This window comes from Vanacampus margaritifer, chromosome 1 (assembly GCF_051991255.1).
Source record: "Vanacampus margaritifer isolate UIUO_Vmar chromosome 1, RoL_Vmar_1.0, whole genome shotgun sequence".
In the NCBI taxonomy this organism is placed as follows: Eukaryota; Metazoa; Chordata; class Actinopteri; order Syngnathiformes; family Syngnathidae; genus Vanacampus; species Vanacampus margaritifer.
Window position 1 is genome coordinate 46761520 of NC_135432.1, and position 21469 is coordinate 46782988.

At 39.5% G+C, this 21469-nt stretch overlaps 1 protein-coding gene across 7 annotated transcripts in view; it reads left to right on the top strand.

Annotated features, from left to right (window-relative positions):
• Positions 1 to 9532: 9532 nt before the first annotated feature.
• The window catches only part of gabrg1 (gamma-aminobutyric acid type A receptor subunit gamma1), a 75564-nt gene continuing 63627 nt past the window's right edge, over positions 9533 to 21469 (top strand). For 5 of the 7 annotated variants that reach the window (XM_077560093.1, XM_077560086.1, XM_077560077.1 and 2 more), the window contains exons 1-3: positions 13441 to 13503; positions 19311 to 19531; positions 19807 to 19889. In XM_077560093.1, the coding sequence (XP_077416219.1) occupies positions 13501 to 13503; positions 19311 to 19531; positions 19807 to 19889 (307 nt within the window). In that variant the 5' untranslated portion in view covers positions 13441 to 13500. Of the gene's footprint in view, positions 9809 to 13093; positions 13255 to 13435; positions 13504 to 19310; positions 19532 to 19806; positions 19890 to 21469 lie in introns of those variants that run through there. The other 2 variants (XM_077560111.1, XM_077560068.1) reach the window with 2 other exon arrangements.

A 21469-nucleotide genomic window follows, 5' to 3' on the forward strand; every position in this document is an offset into this window, starting at 1 on the left:
GACTGTGAAAGATGACCCGCGGGGAAAATTTGAACCAAGCGAGAGCTCTTGGCTTAGAAATGAATTGTTGAGTGTACGCGTTTGTTTGTTTGTTAAGCTCCATGGTGTGTTGTGGCCACGCGGTTTTTTCGTTGTTTGTTTTAAATTGTGCGCGACGTGTCTGTGTCGCAGCCGTAACGTTGCGATGGATTGTGCGCGAATAAGTCGACATTTGAGCTATAAATACGTGGTGAAGTTATTATTAGACGAATAAACGGTGTATTTTACAAATGAGTGCGCACTTCGGAGAGGTTTGTGTTCGTCTGTGGTTCAACAACTGAGACGCCACTGAATTAAGTTGAGGATTTTGTGTTGTGTGTGAGTGTGTTCTGGGTCTAGTTTGGTGAGTTGAAACTATGAATATGTGAAGCATGTGTGAATTGTGAGTTTAAAGGGGGGATTTGATTTCTTCTTGTTTTTGTGTTTTTTCTCCTCAATGCCTTTATGACAAGGGAGAGGAAACTGAAGTTACAGTAAGTGAAAGAAGGACTGAGTTTGTTGGAAGGCAGGTATTTTGTGTCTCCAAAAATGAGCGAGATAAGATAGGATGTATATGAATGGCGTTTTGTAGGAAGAGGAAAAGAGTAGATTTCAATGGAAAAGAGGTGGAAAAAATTTCCTCTCTCTCCAGTTTCTTTGTCCTCAAAAAAGGGTGGAAAAGAATGGTAGCAGGAAATCTGCATATTTTGAAAGGATGGGGGCCGTGAGCTGCTGTTTTAAGAAGGTGGTGATTTGTACTGTTGTCTGTTAAAATTAAATTAAACTAAATAAAAAGGACAGGGGGTGTGATAAGTTTAGTCCTCTCTCCCATTGTCTCCATTTGGGAGACTTGTAGTCTGTTGTGTGTGTGAATAGCAGGGGTCTTCTAGTCATAAAATCAAATTGTTCCTGTTATGCGGAAGGATATAGAGGTCTAGGTGTTAATTACAGGCCACTATCCATATTATTTTAAAATCAGATCTGTGTTTTTTATAGTTGAATAAGTAATAAAACCAAATTTTAATATAGTTGAATAAGTAATAAAACCAAATTTTAATTGAAATAGACTTTTCATTTTTGATTTTTTGATTTCCCCTGCATCTCTGATAACTTATTCGTAGGTGTGAAAATGATTTAACCTTTGTCTTTATCTGAGTCCCATTCTAGAAGTCTGGAAAGGACTTCCATCCAAGTGGCCAGGGTGACTGACAGCTGTCACATGTTTCTTAAATTTGAGGTAACACGTAATGAAGATGTCTATGGTAGACATATGCGTAAATATAGTACTACTACTTGCTATAGTGTAGTGATCAAATTCAAATAAAACCACAAAATGAATAAATTAGGGGTTTGAAAAACAAAATATTTTGGGGAAATTTTTTATTTTATTTTTTTCTTGGAAATTGAATGACAACAAGCAGTGTTCTCTTGCTATGATCTCATCTCCCTCTGTCTGTTCCGAGTGTATAAATGTTTCAGGCAGGTTCAATCTTTGACTGAAAGGTGTTTCACTTGGGTGACTCAACCAAAAAGTGCTGGAAATGGAATGAACAGCATTCTCCTGCTATGCTTGATGATTCAGAGTGGAAGGCGAACTGAACAATGGTCACTTTCGGGGGGGGAAGTGACCACACGGACTGCAAAAAGGATGGTACACTGTAAATCCGCTCGTCCTGTGACTGTTCAATGACTCTTATGCATTGTTTGAGCATAATGTCCAGCAAATTTTTGAGCAGACAGGATTATCATCGATTCTGCCATGATGAACTTTTCCTGAGAACTCCAGTACACAAAGCCCAGTGCCCGCTTTGAACTTTGCCCTGCATAAACTGCTATCGACAAGGACAGGAAGGAATATGAACTACAGTTGTGGACTCAAAGTTCTGGAATCATCTGAGTTTGGTGCCTGAGGTCGTATGTTGTATTCTGTTTGTAGACATTTGCACTCTGTACTATGTCAGAAAGGAGATGTGATCTATAGCAACGCAGTTTCGGAAATTGAGAACAGCTTATGTGAATTAGGGTAGTATAAAATTTATTTTAATCTTTAAATACTATATTTTCCGTTGTTTGATGCTTGTTGAATTTGGCCTTCTATTTTTTTCCATTTCTCTTTTATAAGTTTGGCTTCTCAGAGTGGACTCAGATATGGAACACTTACGCCGAATTTGCTGGCTAAATTTTTAATTTTGATTAAGCTCAACAGCACTGATCTTTGGATTCCACGGGGAATGCACAAAGGCAAAGTTCCCTGCTGTGTTTTTACAAGCCCCCACTACTCTGTAGAAGAGGTGAGGTTAGGTAGCATTTTAAGAATACTTTTTGGTTGGTTTAAAGTAGGGATTTTGTTTTGTTTTTCTGATTATAACTCGTTCCTTTTACTAGTTGAGATGGCAGATATTTGGAAGATTTGTGACCTGCAATAGATTAATGGGGTTGTTTAAAAAAAAAAAAACATTCTTCTCTTCCTGACCCTAAAAGTCCTCCGCTGCAGTATCTTAATTTACATCTGCTTGAGTTGTTTTTCTCACTTTAAGTTACCTGAACAGGATTCAAATTTACATTACAAACTCTTGCCTCAAAGGCTTTTGTTTTTATGGCTCATGGCTAGCTCAGCTGGAGATCTTTTTATAGTTCTGGTGTTGGCCAAATTGTCACAATTTGGTTGTTTTTCTAATCTACAGGACACAAGGTGTCTGTTTTTTCCTCTTTGAAGCAGCAATTTGGAAGCGGCTGCAGTTTTCACATTCAGGTCTGAAATGATCAAAATTGATCTTTATCAGATGGGGGAATGATTGGTCTGTCTGAGTTTGTTGAAAAGGAAGTCTGATGTGAGAATGATTGGTCTGTCTGATGTGAGAATGACTGGTCTGTCGGTGTATCAAAAGGAAGTCTGATGTGAGAATGAAGTTTGGTGTGAGGAATTTACAGGCAAAGAATGGAGCGGAGAATTGGAGGTTTTGACCATGGGAGGAAAAGTAAGTTCTACAAAGATGACAAAAGACGACCCTTATAGCAGAAATACGGTAAGTATATTCAATTTCAGAAACAATTGAAAAGTATAATTTCTAGAGCCCATGGAATTTGCCATTTAGGTGTGGAAGGAACATTGACACACCTGGGTGACATTTTTTCATGAGACAAGTTGTTAAAAATGAACTGCAGTGTTTATTTAAGGTATGAGTATAAATCTCTTCTCAGACTGTTCATGGCCCGGCCGGACATGAATAGTTCTGAGTTAAGATGATGTTGTTTTTAAATGATTTACATTGCTATAATAAGAAACCAGCGTTAAAAATACAAAAATTTGATGTACGACAAAGAGCACATTTATGCTAAAATCTACAACAGTAAATATCATGGTAAAATATTTGATTAATCATTATCTACCATCATAAGGGTTTCCTAGGAAGATTGGATCAGACAAACCCACTTGAAAAAACAAAACTTCATAAGATATAGAAAAGGCATTGAGATTAAAACATATTTGATTTAGTATATTATCTCTGATCTCAAGGACATTAAAGAAAAATAGAAATATTAAACAATTGGCCTCATAAAGTTTCAATGGCAACAAGACTTTCATTATTATGCCATTGAATGTACAAATGTCATTAAACGGATTCTGTTTGAATGCCACAACAAAAATAACTTTTTCCGTGTCCAACAGCATGTTTCAGGACCTACAGAACTTAAACAATTAACATTTGCTAAAAAAACAGGTGCTCTTTTCAAAGTAAAGAATGAAGACTATGTATGTTATGAGTGACTAAATGAAAATGATTTTGCACACAGATTGGTTTGCTGATCATAATGGTGGGGGCCACATCCACCACGTGAGCCACGAGGTCCCAGGCTCATCAAATCCCATCAATTGAAACCGACTGAGGGGGATGACTAAGCTGCTGATCTGCGTCCACACCAATTGGAGCCATCTAACGGATCCCACCACACCCGGTTCCAGTGTCTACCTGACAAGCTGCCCAAGGACACGGAGGAGGTCGCTGAAAGAAGATTCATTGAAGTGCCTTTTCCCTGGGCACGGATTGACACAGTTGGAAAAGCTTATCAAATGTCAATCTGCTGTTTGAAAGGGGGAAATCACTCAAATCCCCTTTTCATCAATTCACAAGGATTGAGTCACACTGGGAATGAAGTCCCGTGACCTTTCCTGCGATCTCTGGCAGTGAGCCAGGGTTCGGAAAGAGGCTGACAAACGCCTCTTCTTAAAAAATTTTGACCAACTGTCGAACGCACTTTTCATTCAACAAGACCTTCATCAGGAGATGGCTTTGAGGGACGGACACATCTGCTATTGCGTCGTGACACTTAACCACATCACATAGTGTTATGCCTCACATTTATTATGCCCCTTCCACCGAATTTTTTAATGAATCAAACTGAATTTTGACTGCTAAGCCCATCTATCTCTCTCTCTCTCTCTCTCTCACCTGCTATTCTTATTTCTAAACTCCACACATAAACATTGCTTCATTTTTGCGACGATCAAGATTCGCGCTGGACTTTCTCTCTAGACTATTGTGGGATTAAATGTCCGGTTTTTGAACTTATAGAAGTTCAATGGTAGGACTGAAGACATTTAATATTTTCAATTTGATGTTTTACTGTTTATTAATTTACTTATAGGCATATCAATGTGATATAATCATGAGTGTTTAATAGAATACAGTGGAATAATGATTTTGTGAACTTTATTTTATCCTCTCACCCTCAAAGCTATTGAAGATAGGAATGTGCATGATGTTATTTAGAGCCTTTTGGCATTGGAGTCTAAAAGTCTGGGGTTAGATCCTAATTGCATTTGTTCCCCCAGTCAAGAAGGGGAACTGTATGTAAATGTCTGTTTACTAATAAGATTACACCTTTGGCCAACCTGGAATCAACATGTCTGTATGTAAACGTCTGCTTACTAACAACATTACACATTTGTTCACTAGGAGATGACATGTCTGCCCTTTGTTCAATCAAGAGCCGGGAGGAGGAACCTTTTATCTTTTTTGTATAAATGAGTCGATGTTTTGTAAATTGTCACACACTTGGGGTCATCACGTTGCATTCAGATGTGGCGTCCTAACGGTGTCTTTGGAAGCTTTTAAATAAATCCTTGCAAGGAACCTTGTTCATCAGATCTCGGATACAATCATTTTGAACACGCAAAGATTACACTTAAAATAGTAATCATACAATTCCTTCACTTCTTATAGTTAGAACCGACCGCCTCTCTTTCATTTGTAGACAAAACATACTCTCTGGGTACTTTTCCATGAGCGATGGCGAGTCAGGGGTGCGTGCTCGAAACAGATTCTGTTCACAAGGACCAAATGTGTTTTCCCACAGAGAAGGAACTTCTAGACCAAATAATATGTCCCAGCTTAAGGTCAAATCATACTGAGCTCAACACTACCCGCCCCACACGTCTACAAAACCTTTCAACATGGTTAATATAAAGAATTAAGATGTTAATAATGTATAACAATGGTTAATATATGAAAACAAAGAATTTAAATGTTAATATCTAACACCATCCAAAACGCTGTATAGAATAGTTTTAAATGAAGCAGTACCCCGATACCAAATTAGTAGTGGCTAACCGTGCATCTGTAGTTACAACAGGGACTGCTGTGAAGCTACGTTAGCAATCTAGCACAACCTTATTAGCAATGCGACGTGAACAAAAAGCTAGATGCACAAAAGAGACAGTTCTACTAAAATGTTAGACATGTTGAGCCACTGTTAATTTCAAAATGTTGGACAAACTTACTTGTTGGAATGCTCTGTTCAGACCACTGCAATAAAACAGGCCTAGCTGTGTTGACTGGAAGTTTATAGAGAAGACTCGAGGATTGAATGAAGTCACAACTCCACATAGTGGACAAACAGTGTAAGAACACCTTTGCCATTCAGACGCCATTTAGCATGTACTGTTTTGTGTGAAACTAAGAACAGTGCAATAATTGGCGACTGATTAATCGGTCCGGCCCTAGTTCTTTTGCACAATAAAATGTCTTATTTTTTTTATCCTATGTGTTAATATTGTGTGAATACACGGTTATGTTAATTGTTGACCAGCAGAGAGACCTAGTTGCACAAGTATAAGGACAGCGGTAGAGGAAGACAACAGGAAGTAATGTGAGGTGTAAGACGACAAAAGAATAAAAGTACGAGCACAAGCTGGCTGTTACAAAATTATTTGTCATCATTTCCAATATGAACAAGACATAGTACCAGGAAAGACTAACTTGCATGACTGTGTTGGCCAAGATGGAGACTTAAGCGTCGTTTCCACCGACGGTATCTACCCTACTCTACTCTGCTCTACTTGGCTCCACCCCCAAAAGCAGTGCGTCTCCACTGCCACGGCCACCACCCGGGAGCCCCTCCTCACCTTGCCAGTGATGTCATGCTTAAGCGACCGCAGCGAGCGTGCACTGCACACAGGCAAAAACAATGGAGAGCGCAAACAATGGTCAAATGAATATTGCAGCAACAAGAAGACTGCATTCAATAATGTTAAAAAAGTTTGCACCTCCTCAAAAGTCCAAGCATTAATCTGTTTTGAAGCCATTGTTGTCCTCTTTTCATCGTTAATGACAGCTGTTTTCCTGGGGTGGTGGTTTGCGCAGCTGCAAATTGATGATGACATCTCTAACCAATCATTGACCTCCAAAATAATTATGTCACACGTTTTGGAACTGTGCCGCTTTTATTTTTAGTACCGCAAAGGAGCAGGTACCAGAAAAACGAGAAGACTAGAGTAGAGTTGAGTAGAGCTGGGTAGATTTGTTGGTGAAGACGAGGCTTTTGCAGAGTAGAGTAGAGTAGAGTAGGGTAGAGTAGATACCGGTGGTGGAAATGAGGCTTTAGAGGCCACCGGAGGGACTGAAACTGGTGGGTAATGTGGAGCAATTGGCGGTCTTATAAGCAGCAGTTTGAGCTGTATATGGCGGCCATTGGACTGGACTCTAAACGCCTGGAAAATCATGGTGCAATGGTGGCAACTTCAACGGTGCCTGGTCCCTCAGTGATTGAAGTCTTCAACACATTCAACTTTGAGGATGTGGATGACAGGAATAGGTAACTATTATAAAGTCATCTAAAAATTCCATGCTCATTGCACACCACAGAAACATAGTGTGTAAGAAAGTTATGTGTTCCGTTCACGGATGCAACAGCCGCAATAGTCTTTTGATTGCCTTTTGACGGACTTGAAACTAAAAGCGCAGTCCTGGGATTTTGGTGACTTGAAAGACTCCATGATCCACTACCAAACTGCCTATGGGATAAGTGATAAGCGGATGAGGGAGAGGCTACTGAGAGAATCTAAGTTTACTCTGGAGGAGGAAGAGAGAATGTGCCATGCTAATGAGTTAGCCCAGCAACATGCGAAGACATTTGACAATGTGAATGCCACTCACTGATCTGTATATATTACTGGATAGCCGTTTGCCCATACACGCCCGTGCAAGCCGTTAAAGCCACAGGGCCATCTTACTATTGAATACACTGTACGTGTCGTATACGCACAGATTAGACATATACATCTCGTAGGCTCTTAGTAAAGGGCCGGGGGGCATGGGTGATTGGCGGGGTGGTCACTATTTTTTTAATAAGTGGACGGTATGTGCCGCTTTGAACACACCCTTTTTCTTTTATCGCTCAGTTCCTTAGACCCCAATATTAGACAATATTAGATATGGCAGAGTCATCGTTTGTTGAATTACAAGTATAAATCTTTAATTAAAAAATATACAAGTTTCCTCCTCTAAACATCATTAAACATATAATCTATACATGTACTGTATTTAAGGCAAGTTGTAAAATGTTTGAAGTCGTCTTGTTTATGTTATGTAAAACATCATAAATCATGCTGTTTCTACTAAGTACTCAAATGTTCTCCAATTTGAATACTGTAAAGGTATAGGATCGAATGCCGAGAAACGTTTCTTGGATGGATTAATATTGCGGTCTAGCGGCTTCAAAAGTCTTGGCCTATCGGCTATTCAGTAATATTTACAGATCAGTAGTGCTGACAGTTCAAAGGTTGCTGTAATTAAAACCAAGATGAAAAAGTATGAGCCACATAAGAGGAACTCTAATAGATCAACCAGAGCTGGTTCTCAGGGTGGCTGTAAAGTACCACTCAGGAAAACTGCTTTTGGTCAAGCTACCTTCTTTTATCTTTCATCACAAACATGGAACTGCGTACCGAGCGCAATATAGGAATTGCCAAATGTAGCATTATTTTCCAAGCATCTTAGAGCATGGCTACTTGCAAATCAGATTTGTCAACATAACATGGACTGAAACAGTTTTCCAGCTGTCTGTAATGTAATAGTCTATAGTGTGTGTTTATCTCTGTTTTGTTATAGAAATGTTTTTAATTTTAATTAAGCATTTTATGGCGATGGCAATAGTTTTTATGTATTTTTTTATGTACTATGCTTTTACACTTTTTAAAACAATTTTTTTTTACTCTCTCCTCTCCTCACTTTGGACACCTTCCTGCCGATAGGACAAGGGATGCAAATTAGTTAAACGGCTATAAACCCATACATATTTACATTTTTAAATGTTCATTAATATGTTCTGTCCCATTTAAAAAATAAATAAATAAATAAATAAATAAATGAAATGAAATGAAAAGAGAAACACAGACCATGAAACGTACTCCTGCAAATGTTGTGGTTGAAAGGCATGTGCCATGGCCAGCATATAGTAAAAGATGTGAACTAAGTTAACTGAGTTACTTTTTCAAGGTAACTGTGGCAACACTGTAGGCTTAATGTCTGATATTTAAAAAGAACAGTTTCTTTGCTTTGGACCAAGAGGGTCAAGGTTTAAATCCACTTCTGACAAAATAACAAAAATAATACCGTCAACACACATTTTTCACCAGACTAAAACTAGACTAGACTAAAACCCTCATTAATAAACAATAACTGGGACTAAATCAGTATGCATTTTACCAACTGATGACGGGATGAAAATGTACTTCACTTAAAAACTGGACTAAAATCTATGTTCATGAACAAAATTGAGATGAAAATTATATGATTTTGTAAAATCTTGTCTGCTAATCTGCATGTTAAAAACTAACAAGCGTGATTGGAACTGGACTAAAACTGAGACTCAATTTAAAAATACCCGATAAAATTAACACTACTTCACGACACAATTGATCAATTACTGTCCACATTGTTCTATTTGTAAACTGCTCAAAACTGATAACTAACTGAATTTATGCATGTTGTGTCAACAGCTGAGCTTTCCATCTTAGAATTCTCTATGCACCTTTCATACTGATGAATAGTGATTAATTAAATTTACAGACTAATTGTTTGGCATGAAAAAAATATAAACACTGGCTACATCTTGCACTTAAACTAAATTTTGAGGTTTTTTTCCATTTTCCCTTGAATAAAAAACAATTGGTTACATTAAGAGTCCAATGGTAGATGAGAATCCAGCACCGACAGGCACAGTAGATGGAGGAGAGCAGCTGGAGCAGCCCCTAGCAACATACTCCCTCCTCCTCCTCTTTTTCCTTGTCTGTCGCCTCTGCCACACGGATCATGGATGTACCTTTCTCATCACGTCAACGCAACAGCTAGCCAGAATCTTCCGAATTTAGAAGAGACCTCCTGATAGACAGCTCCAATTTCCCTCTTGGTTTCCTTGGAAACAAGTCGGGGTCATAAATGAAGCTTCTGTTCGCTAGGGCTGTGCATGCTATGAGCCTGTGTGTGCTCTTTGCTGTGCTTGGAATCTGGTAAGTGTGCACCGACGCAATGACAACCCATCCTAGTGCCATCATGTGAACATCGGGGGTTTGTCAAGGTTGAAAAATGCATCGGACTGCAGCTTTCTGTCTGCAATTACAGTGCAGTGTTATCAAATGCAGGAAAAGCCTGAAAAATTTCACGATCTAGATTTACTTGGTCGTTAAAGTAAACCGTTTTTTTTTTCTTCCTGTTCAGTATTCTTGTGTACCATTAGCCTTAGGCTGCAGAAAGTGTAATGTCATATGATGGGGGTCTTCATTATTACCCGTTGACTGGACAACAACTTCTTAGCAGCATACATGGTGATGGCTTGAGTCCAGGTAAGGACAGGCCTACTATACCGCATAATGACTGTGCAAAATAATGGCTATTGAACTTGCAATCCTAAAGAACAGTTGATATATGTGTCTTGGCTAAGCATGATACATTTTATTTTCTTTCTGTGAATTTCACACAACACGATAAGGCAGCAACTGTATTTGTGAATACAGTAGAACCAAAACTGTAAGAATTCATCAAAACATTATCAGTGCTTGTTCTGAGGATTGCCCAATGAACTTCTTGTCATTTATCATTCTAATTACTTACATATATTCTAAAAAATATGAAAAATAGAAGAGTGGGCATGCCTTTGCTCTACCCATTCTTTTGGAAAACTGTTTGATGAAGTCAAGTCCATATCATCTGATCCACAGTTTTCGTCTTCTTCATCTACCATGCTAAAAAGGTCATGGTAACAGGGTTGCGTGCATGTTGTAGGACAATAGTTCCATGAATAATAATTATTATTTGAAATATTATGTGTAGGAAAAAAATGCTCCCACAGTTGGAAGAGGCAGCAATAAAACAAAGAAAAAAAGTAAAGAAATTAAAATTAAATTTTAACAGTTTTATTTGAGATTCAATTTGGTCATTTGAGAAAAAAATGCATTTTAGGGGTATTCCAGACTTGTGTTTTTAAAACTATTTTAGAGCATTTTTGGGGGGTGGAGCTGGTCTTGGAACAAGTAAATTTACTCTTACTACTTTGTTTGTGAATTAGAGTATTTTTAAAATTTGATGGGTGCGATGTGAAACGTACTTCAATTCTGGAATGACCCTTTATTAATTTGCCTACTATTTTGCTGTGCAAAGTTGTATACGATCTGCTTTAACGTGGTTCCAGCCAAGAAACAACAGAAAACCTGGGTAAATAAAAACACAGAGCCTGCATTAGGCGGGATAAGTCTTTATTTGGCAACCCCAGCTGCTAGCAAATAGTCACAAGGCACATACATATGTCATCAAAATGTGATGCATGCTTGCCTGTTGTAAGCAAAGCAGCTCTGTGTTGCTGGCGTAGTAAACATGGAGCGTCGTAATTCTGCATCTATAATTACACCAATGTTGGAGTTTACTGTTAAAACTAAACAATCACAACAATAATAATAATAATAATAATATTATAGACCGATGAATGAAAAAAAAAGTCAATTATAAACTATGAACTGAGCAATTAGCACTGGCATTTTAACGAAGCACAATATAAATTTAAATGTGCCCACACCGCAGACATGCTGGCTAATGGTACATAAAACACCAAACAAGGGTTGAGCATTTTCTGGCGGTGCGATTGCACTTTATAGTCAATGTAGTTTGCACAGGCGGGCTGCGGCGGGACAAGGTGCGGAGCACTTAAAATCCGCACGTTCACATATTCACCAAAGTTTAAAAATAAATAAATATGGTTGTTTGCACCAGCTAATCTACTTTGGGAACGGACAACAAAGCCACACACAGCATCCTGTACAGGTCTGTAGCCACCCGCAGATAGCGTTAATTGTTTCCGTTTTCAAAACTGTTGATAGCAATAGTGCAAGCATTAGCTAAAGTATTTAGCACGGCCTCCGGGATGCCGGTGAAAAAGTGGAAGCGTTCAAGGGGCTCTTATTGAAAAATAATAATAATAAAAAGGGAAGGCGCTGCAGGAGAAAGAGTGGCTCACCTGTACTGCTGTTCTGTCTTTTTTCGACCCTCTTAATTGTTGTACACCAAACGACGTCCCTCTCCTCTGGTGTGCGCAATGACCCCCGGGAGCTGCTGCGACTAACCGGTGAAAACTCACACGGTGAAAAGCCAGTGAGAAGAAAAGACTTACATTCACCCCCCGCATTCGCGGTTTAATTCAAACAGACAATTGCTTGCAGCGTTTTTTTGCTTTCGTCACCACAACATCCTATTTCGCCCATATTCTTTTGGCTTTAATTTATTCCGGGCTAATGCCGAAAATGGCAAAAATAGTTTTCAGTTGAAAATTTTCGGTGGCCGAATATTTGGTACTTCACTAGTTTCCATCCACCCAAAAAAGGAAAATACGAATTTTGGCTATGGAAACAGGTTTTGCGAATAACCGCTGACAAGACCGGATACATGTTTTGACCGGATATTACGTCACACATACGTTTGTAGTCCCAAAGCAATGTCGGACGATAAAGTAAGGTATGTTTAAAACAGAAATATTTTGGGATTTAATTAAAGAAGTGAATATTAATACAATTTTAGATGGAAAACAGATAAGAAACGCTACGGTTTATCAAGAATTACAAAGGCAAGTTTTTAAGTTACGGGTGGATCACATCTCTTTGGTGTATACCGCCACCTACAGCTATGGAGTCCCCTCTCAATATTAGCAAAAGAACAGATGGAAACGGGCATAAATTGCATGTCCGTTTTGCGCATTTTCAGTAAATTCGCTTAAAAAATTTGAAACAATTGGATGGAAACCCGACTAATTAACCCCGATGGACTTGACAGCGCCTTGCATGGCAGCAGTCGGCCATTGGTGTATGAATGTGTGTGTGAATGAGTGAATGTGAGGCTTAAATTGTAAAGCACTTTGGGCACCATATGGTGTAGTTAAAGCGCTATATAAAAAGCAGTCCATTTACCATTAGTTGTGGGAATGCTGAACAGCATATGTTCGCAGTAAGAGGAACAACTCCACAACATAGCCACCAAAGCTTCACTAGTTAGCTGGTGCGACGCGATCCCCAATTACTCACAGTCGGTGATAAGAGAAGTGCGTACAGCTAGCCTGAGCCAAGTAAAACTGTAAGGGTCCTTCATTCAAGGCTATAAAAACAACAATTTAAAAAACTACGGGTGGCTCAAGAATTTCGCATGCTACCCCAATATGTGTTTGTGTAATTACGAAACTTTTAGTTCTTGCATTACTCTATATGCACATACAGTAGTGCCTATATTTTGTGTCATATTTTCTTGGTTCTTTGCAGTGCAGCCCTTCAGCCTGGTAAACAAGAGGAGGAAGATTACGAAGATGTACCCATTAATAAGACCTGGGTCTTGTCTCCAAAGGTCTATGAAAGTGACGTTACAATGATACTTAATAAACTTCTGCAAGGCTATGACAACAAACTACGACCTGACATTGGGGGCAAGTAAAACTCATCCTATTTATTTTGATATCCTATACCTGAAACACTAAGAACAGTAATAAGTGGTAATTCAAGCTGACATGAACTGGTTGCTGTGACATGTATAAAAATTTCAGTGAAATACAAACAAAATTCTGTAATTCTGATGTTAAATTATCATAAATGCTCTGATTTCTTTAGTGAGGCCAACTGTGATTGAAACAGCAGTGTACGTCAACAGCATTGGACCAGTCGACCCTATCAATATGGTGAGACTGTTTCTTCTCATTATGGGACTGCTGAAAGCAACACATATTACTCTCCACCCTAGAAAATCCCGAGATTTTTCCGCAAAAACGCGGCCCGTACCGTAGATCGCACCGGGACAAATGAGGTATCAAACGATGCGGCTCGATCTGACTCGGTGCGGCATTACTTTTCTAGGAATTCCGAGTTACCATGGCGACGCAATTCCCCAAAAACTCCCATAGGAAATGAATGGAGAAAGGGGGAACAAATTACAGATCAAGCACCTTTTTCCAAGACACGCTGCGCACGCATACGATATCCGACCGATACGAATTCTAGCTCATTTTGTAGGAATTTTTCCCATCTTTAGCTCAGTGTCGAAATCTTTTTTTAAGGAATGTAAGCTCTCCCCGCTGTGCGGGTTCAAAGACAGTGAGCAAACAGCAGACAAATAGCCTTCTCCCATTGTTGTGTATTGCAAGTGCCAGAGTGGAGCAATTAACCTTAGAGTGGCGGGAACAAATAAATGTACTTCCAAAAGTTTCACTTCAACTTGTCACCATGGCCACAATCTTTGCTCACTAGACATCAAATTCTCACATTTTGTAGTCACGAGTGTCTTCTTTCAGACAAACTAAATTTTATTTGGCTAAGGTGTCATTTAGTACCTTTTATTTTCACTTTATGCGAGGACAAGTCGGACGAACTCGCCTAACTCTTCCATGTTAAATTCAGGCGCTTTTACCCCTGCATTTCTGATAAATCATAAGTTTTCAACCTGCTCTCATTTGGTCATTTTTCATCGATTAAAACAATTAGAACATGCTTGTGTTCCCCAAACCCTTGCTGTTCTAACGAGCCATTTCTTGAATCTGTATCTCGAACCGTTAAGTCGTGAGAGGATTTTGTTCAAGGGGTGCGTCTCTCATACAATCTCAATGGAATGTGGGGCGCGTGACGGCTCCAAGTAAAAAATGTGTGTGCGCTCTTAAAGTGACAGTGAGATATTTTTAGTTTCTGTTGATTATGGTTAACTTCCACATTTCTTGACCGATTTTTGTCGTTTAAATTTTAAACTCTTCAGCTCATTTACATTTTTTTAAATACATTTTCAGGGACAGTGAGATACTTTTAGTTGATGTTGATTATGGTTAACTTCCACATTACTTGAGCGATTCCAGTCGTTTAAATTTTAAACTGTTCAGCTCATTTACAAAGTCAAATGTGTGTGCGTGAAAGTGCATTTTTCTTAAAGGGACAGTGAGATATTTTTAGTTGATGTTGATTATACGATATACTTTTTTTTTTTTTTTCCGTGGGGAACTTTTTCCTGGACTCCGTCCAGCTGCAGTTTACAGTAAGGAAAAAACAACAGAATAGAAAGAGATAAAATCAAAATTAAATAAGAAGTGCAGCAGTAGTTTACAGTAAGAAAAACAACAGAATAGAGAGAGATAATTAAAATAAATAATACACACACACTTCTATATATATATATATTGCATCACTTAGTTAATGTCCGTTATTAAGTAATTTGATGGATGTCGGCAGGAATGAGTTCTTGTAGCGGTTCAGCCTGGTTCTGGGGTCCCTGAATCTCTTGCCGGAAGGCAGTAGCTGGAACTCATGATGCAGAATGTGAGTTGGGTCAGTAACAGTTTTCTGTGCCAGTCTGGTGACGAACCACTCATAAAGCATCTGTAGGGAAGGATGATTCCCGACCCCCATGATCTTCATGGCAGTCCGCACCAGACCGGCAATCTGTGACCTTGACTGCACAGTCAGGTTGCCGTACCAGGCCGCAATGCCGTATCTGATGATACTTTCCAATGCAGCCCGGTAGAACAACAGCATGGTCCTCTGCTCCACTCCATAGACCCGAAGTCTGCGTAGGAAATAGAGACGCTGTTGGAGTTTGGAGCAGAGACTTCCAACGTGTACCCTCCAGCTGAGTGTGTTGTCAATGTGGACCCCCAGATACCTGTATGAACCCACCTGACTGATGTGATTGCCTTTAATGACGACTGGCCCGTGGTCACCCACAGTTTTTGGATCAAATATCAACTCCTCTGTCTTCCCCACATTGAGCACAAGATGATTCCGGTCACACCACTGGACAAATTTCTCTATTTCTGAGAAATAGTCCAGTGGGCTACCAGTGGGCTACCGCCGGCCTGCAGCAAGCTGACGATAGCGGTGTCATCAGAGAACTGAATGATAAAGTTCTCAGGGTGTGATGTCACACAATCATTTGTGTACAATGTGAAGAGGACCGGGGAGCTGACGCAGCCCTGCTGCCTGTGCTTATCAATCTGGGTTCCGAGAGGGAGCTGTTGACCCTGACTTGCTGTGTGTGCTGTGTCAGGAAGGAGTGATACCACCTCGAGATGTACGGGTTCACATTCATCTCCTTCAGTTTACCCAAAAGCATGTGCGGCTGCATTGTGTTGAATGCTGAGCTAAAGTCAACGAACAACACACGTGCATAAGCTTTAGGGACGTCCAGATGTTTGCTGACCAGATGTGTGATGCTGTTGATAGCATCGTCAGTGCCGCGACCCCGCTTGTAGGCAAACTGAAGGGAGTCTAAGTGTGCATCCACCTCCCCCCTGAGCCGAGTCACCATCAACCTCTCGAAACACTTCATAACAATGGAAGTTAGAGCCACAGGCCTGAAGTCATTATTGACCACAGGACATTGTTTTTTAGGAACCGGGGTGATTATTGATTTTTTCCAGAGACTGGGAATGGAGTGTGAGTCCACAGATCTCTGGAAGATGGGCTGCCATGCCGCTGTGAGCTCCTCTGCACAGGATTTTAGCAGAAGGGCAGATATCCCATCTGGTCCTGAGGCCTTCTTTGTGCAGACAGACCTAAAAGCAGATTGGACGTCATGGGGGATGAATGACCAGCCTTGAGTCCTGCTCATTCACTGAAATGGACCTCAGGACCTCCCCACATTCAGAGGAGAAGTCCTGGGTTTCGAATCTTAAATAAAAGTCATTCAGCTCCCTTGCCTTCTGGAGGTCATTTAGAGTGCTGAGACCTTTTTGAGCAGGAGTCAAGTTGGTGATCCTCCTCATGGTGTCCCACATTTTCTTAGAGTTGTTAGCAGCAAAGTGTTTTTCTATAGTCTCTTTGTGCTTCCTTTTTGCTTCTTTAAGCATGTGTTTGAGTTCTTTTTGAACCAGTTTGAGCTGGACTCTGTCCTGGTTCTTAAATGCCCTTTTTTTGCGGTTAATACAGTCTTTAACCTCCTTAGTAATGTACGGTTTGTTGTTGGGGTAAACAGTTATTTCCTTTGTAGGAATGATGTTGTCCACACAGAATTTAATATAGTCAGTTACAGTCACAGCAGCAGTATCCATATCCAGCCCATTAAAGGTATTCCACTCTGTGCATAGGAAACATCCTTTAAGGGTCTCAATGCTGTCATGACACCAGATTTTAACAGTCTTTCTTTGTGGTTAACTTCCACATTTCTTGAGCGATTCCAGTGGTTTAAATTTTAAACTGTTCAGCTCATTTACAAGAGTCAGCAGTCCCATTCAAAATTTCCGCGGGAATTTTTCTAGTTTTCATTTACTGTACAATGGTATTTCGAAATACAACCACGATCCAACTTCGATTCATTATATTTGGAAAAAAACTCACCTTTCACAATGGCTTTTGAGGTTCTTAACTGTCATGCATATTTTTTTAAAAAAGGTGAAATGCTATAAATATTAGCAGGAGATTTTAACCTCGACTTGGTCTGAAAACTTGTTTAACAAGAGTGATCAGAATATGTAACCAAGTGCGGTGTTGGTAATGGAAAAAAAAAGTCAAGAATACACAAACGGAGACAGGTACTTTAACATGTTTGAAATAAATATTCATCCATACATTGGTTATATGCAGAGACAGACTGTTTCACACTGGGTTTTTGCGTACACAAAACAATTTTGCAATTTTGAATGCTCATACAAACAGACAGCTTAAAAAAAAAAAAGGTCGACGAACCAGGTACAAACTCAATAGCTGCATCTGGGGGGAGTAAATACAAATAGATTAATTTAGCATGAGCAATGTAATTAATCAAAGTTGAGACAAATTGTAGTGGCAGATTTTGTGTCTTTATACACCACGTACGAAAGGCAGGTGCAAACCTGAAACTCATTTGGGCCGTTTGCTACCGCGTCCTACATTTTCACCCTCGCCTATGGTCACGACCCACAGTTCATGAGCATATGTGAGGGTGCCAACAGCCAAAGGTTGTTATGTTGTAGATTCGGGATTTTTATTATGTTATTGGTCAGTTATTGCTTTATGGGCCTATTACATTTATAAAAGGGCCCATTTATTATTATGTTATTGACTTCTACAAGCCTATTTCATCAGCAGCCATTCATGCCTACTATATTCTACTTTAATTTTCACTTACCACAACAATGTTTGACAAGTGATGTGGTATGGCCAGCTGCAGCGCTATTGACAAGGCAGAGCTGGTTCGTGTTGCGTCAGTCTCTCACACTAGCTGCCTAAATTTGTTTTTGTTTAGTTGGTGTTTCTTTTATTGGTAAAAGGACTTATACACATGCACAGATGAACACACTATGAATCAATATAAATTCGATCCCCCCACCACTGCAGTCCATAAAAAAATGTAAATATTGCAAATTAAGCTTTACACACACAGCCTAACACCCTATAATAATGTTAAGTATAGAGAAAATTTAATTAAACATTAAAAACAAAATAATAAAAAACGATAGAAAAAGAAATCTGTGTTAATATGTAACTCTTGTTCATTCACATAATAGTTCATTATTTCCCATGTACGAGCTGTTTTTAGCAGTATTTTTCCGAGTTTATAAAAAACTTGTTCTGTAAATAGTTTCTTTACTATTGTGATCAAAAACAGTGAATATTCATTTTCAGACTCTTCTGTAAATATACACTTAAAAAGATTCCTGTTTTGAGTCATTTAAAAAAAAAAATCTAAATAGTTCCCTTACTATTGTGAAAAAAAGTGAGTCTCAATTCTCAGACTGTTGTGTAAATATTTATTCATTCATTATTTCTGAGTTTAATTTTTATTTTTGGAAAAAATTGTTCTTCTTTTGTGATCAAAAGCATTGATTTGAATCTTTTTTTTTTATTTCATACAAAAATATACTAATATTGATGTAAGCCCCGCCCATTTTTGCTAAGCCACGCCCAATCCGAATACAGATACAGATAATTTAGATCATAGGTGTCTCCGGTCCTGGAGGGCCGCAGTCTGGCAGGTTTGGGATGTTTCCGTTCTCCAACACAGCTGATATATGATCAGTTAATCAGCAAGCTCTGCATAAGCCTGATAACGATACTGCGGATTGGAATCAGCTTGTGCTGGAAGAGGGAAACCTCCAAAACCTGCAGGTCTGCGGCCCTCGAGGACCGGAGTTTAACACCTATGATTTAGATCAGAGGTGGGCATCGAGGGCCGCAGTCTTGCAGGTTTTGCGTGTTGCCCTTCTCCAACACAGCTGATATATGATCAGCTCATCAGCAAGCTCTGCATAAGCCTGATAACGATCCTGTTGATTGGAATCAGCTTGTGTTGGAAGTGAGAAACCTACAAAACCTGCAGGACTCCGGCCCTCGAGGACCGAGATTGCCCACCTCTGATTTAGATGATCGAACAGATACTGATAGTGCTGTACTCGCTCATCCCTATTAAATACTGTATTTAGGCAGCCTTATCATGCTTTCAATATTGAATTTAAGTTCTTATTCCCAAGTTAATTTGAAAGATGAGTTGGTATATTAGCATTGGTATGTTTGTTTTCTACATATTTTACAGGAATACACCATTGATATCTTCTTTGCCCAGACATGGTATGATGGTAGACTGAAGTTCAACAGCTCAATGAAGCTTCTTATGCTCAACAGTAACATGGTAGGCAAAATCTGGATTCCCGACACATTCTTCAGAAATTCCAGGAAATCAGACGCGCATTGGATCACCACGCCAAACCGCCTACTGAGGCTGTGGAGCAATGGTAGAGTGATGTACACACTGAGGTAAGTAAAGACAACAATGCAACAAGTTTGCTAATCATTGTTGGAACCTTTGCAGCATTAAACTAGTAAACTCAGAATATATTTGTTGTTTGTTCTGCTTCAGTGTGTGCATCTGTATTTGTTCTGTTTTAGGTGGCCACAGTTTGTCCAAGCATGATATGATCACAATTTATTCTGCATTTTCTGGTTATTATGAGTATTATACTCAGTCATACTTGTTAGGGGAAACAATTATGAGACTTGCCTTTTCTCTGTCACAATTTTGTTTTTGTCAGGTTGACTATTAATGCGGAGTGTTACCTTAAGCTGCATAACTTTCCAATGGATGAGCACTCGTGTCCGCTGGAGTTTTCAAGCTGTAGGTGGTCAAATGTCTCCCCCTCCCATTCTAAACCCGTCATCTTGACTTTAAATTCTTTACCTTGCCTGGCGATAGGGGCTTCTCAGTGGGCGTACAGGCTAAGGCCATATCTTCTCTTTGCCAAAAGATCCATCTGCTTTAAGCTGCCCTCTCAAAGCCTGTTCCAAGCTATCATTTCCTCTGCCAAAGGAGAGAAGACATCACCTCGTACCATTTGCACTGACAGACTTAATGAATTATACATCCTCTACAGTCTGATTCATGCTGTCTGTGTCACCCTTCACTTGTCTCTTGTGCTTCATCCTCTCATGTCTTGCCAACATGCCAGTGAAAAATGCAAATACCATTTCATGGAGATGATTCATGTTTGGTGCATTGCACTTCAATTGAAATTCAGCAAATGAGCATAAATCAGTTATCTAAACAACCAAAAAAAAACGCAGAAATATTCGAAGCTCTTGAACATATACGTGTATGTGGAAAATAATTGCCGCTTGGGAGCAATAAAGTCTAAAAAGTATGACGGCGTTTTAGGGCCACGTATAAATATGTATATATTTTTCTAGAGGGTGGGGACTATATTCCGAGAAAAAAAACTAGCAAATGTATGACTTTATAAAGTGGCAAATTTGCCACTTTATAAAGTGGCAGATTTGCGAAAGAGAAAAAACTCAGAAACTTATGACAAATACACGTAGTGTAGCTATATTCTAATGTGGGTATTCATTAATGGTTAATGTGACACTATTAATACAATGAAAAGGTAGGATGGAGACGGATTCATTCTTGATTTAAACTTCACTCGTCATACATGGCAGCTAGAGCAAACAACACTTCCTGTTTGCCCAGGAGGAGAAGAGAGAGTTACTGGGGCCAGATGTGAGATGAAGAGAGGAGGGAAGAGTTGCAGGAAAGAGAGAGTCCTTGAGCAGTTCATAGGGCGAAGGAGAGGGGAAGAGTTGCAGGAAAAGAGGAAGAAGTTCCTTCGCGCACTGGCTTTTAAACTGTGTAACCAGGGGGGCGGCAGTGTGGTCCCGCCTCTACCGTCGACTGAGACCAAGCTTTTGGGATAGTATTTGATCGTTTTTTATCAGAATTGACAAGCCAGATGCTTCATTTATCATTCTGAACACATTTCAAACATTCCCGCGATCATAAAGTTATTGAATCCGCTAAGCTTACTAATTAGCTAAACTTAGGTGGCTACAGAAATTACACACATCATTCATTTGAGATAGACATATAGGTTGTGTACAAAAATAAACAACAGGAGTCACTTGATTTCAGTCCAGTACATAGAGTCCGTGTATGTCCCGAATTATGTAGACTTCAGATTAATTAGGAGCGGCAGGATTCTTGAGGATAACCGATAGTGACCGCTGGAGGGCACTGTTGTATCATATAACTTCCAAGGGGCATTGTTTAAAAAAAAAAAACCACAAGGCTAATTCCTGTGGATAGACCAGACCATAAAAGATATAAAACGAAATTCAGTCCCTGCTGGAGAGAAACTCAAAGAGTCCTTTTTGAACTGAAAACACAGAGTTAAGACACGCACACACATTCCCCAGGGGGAA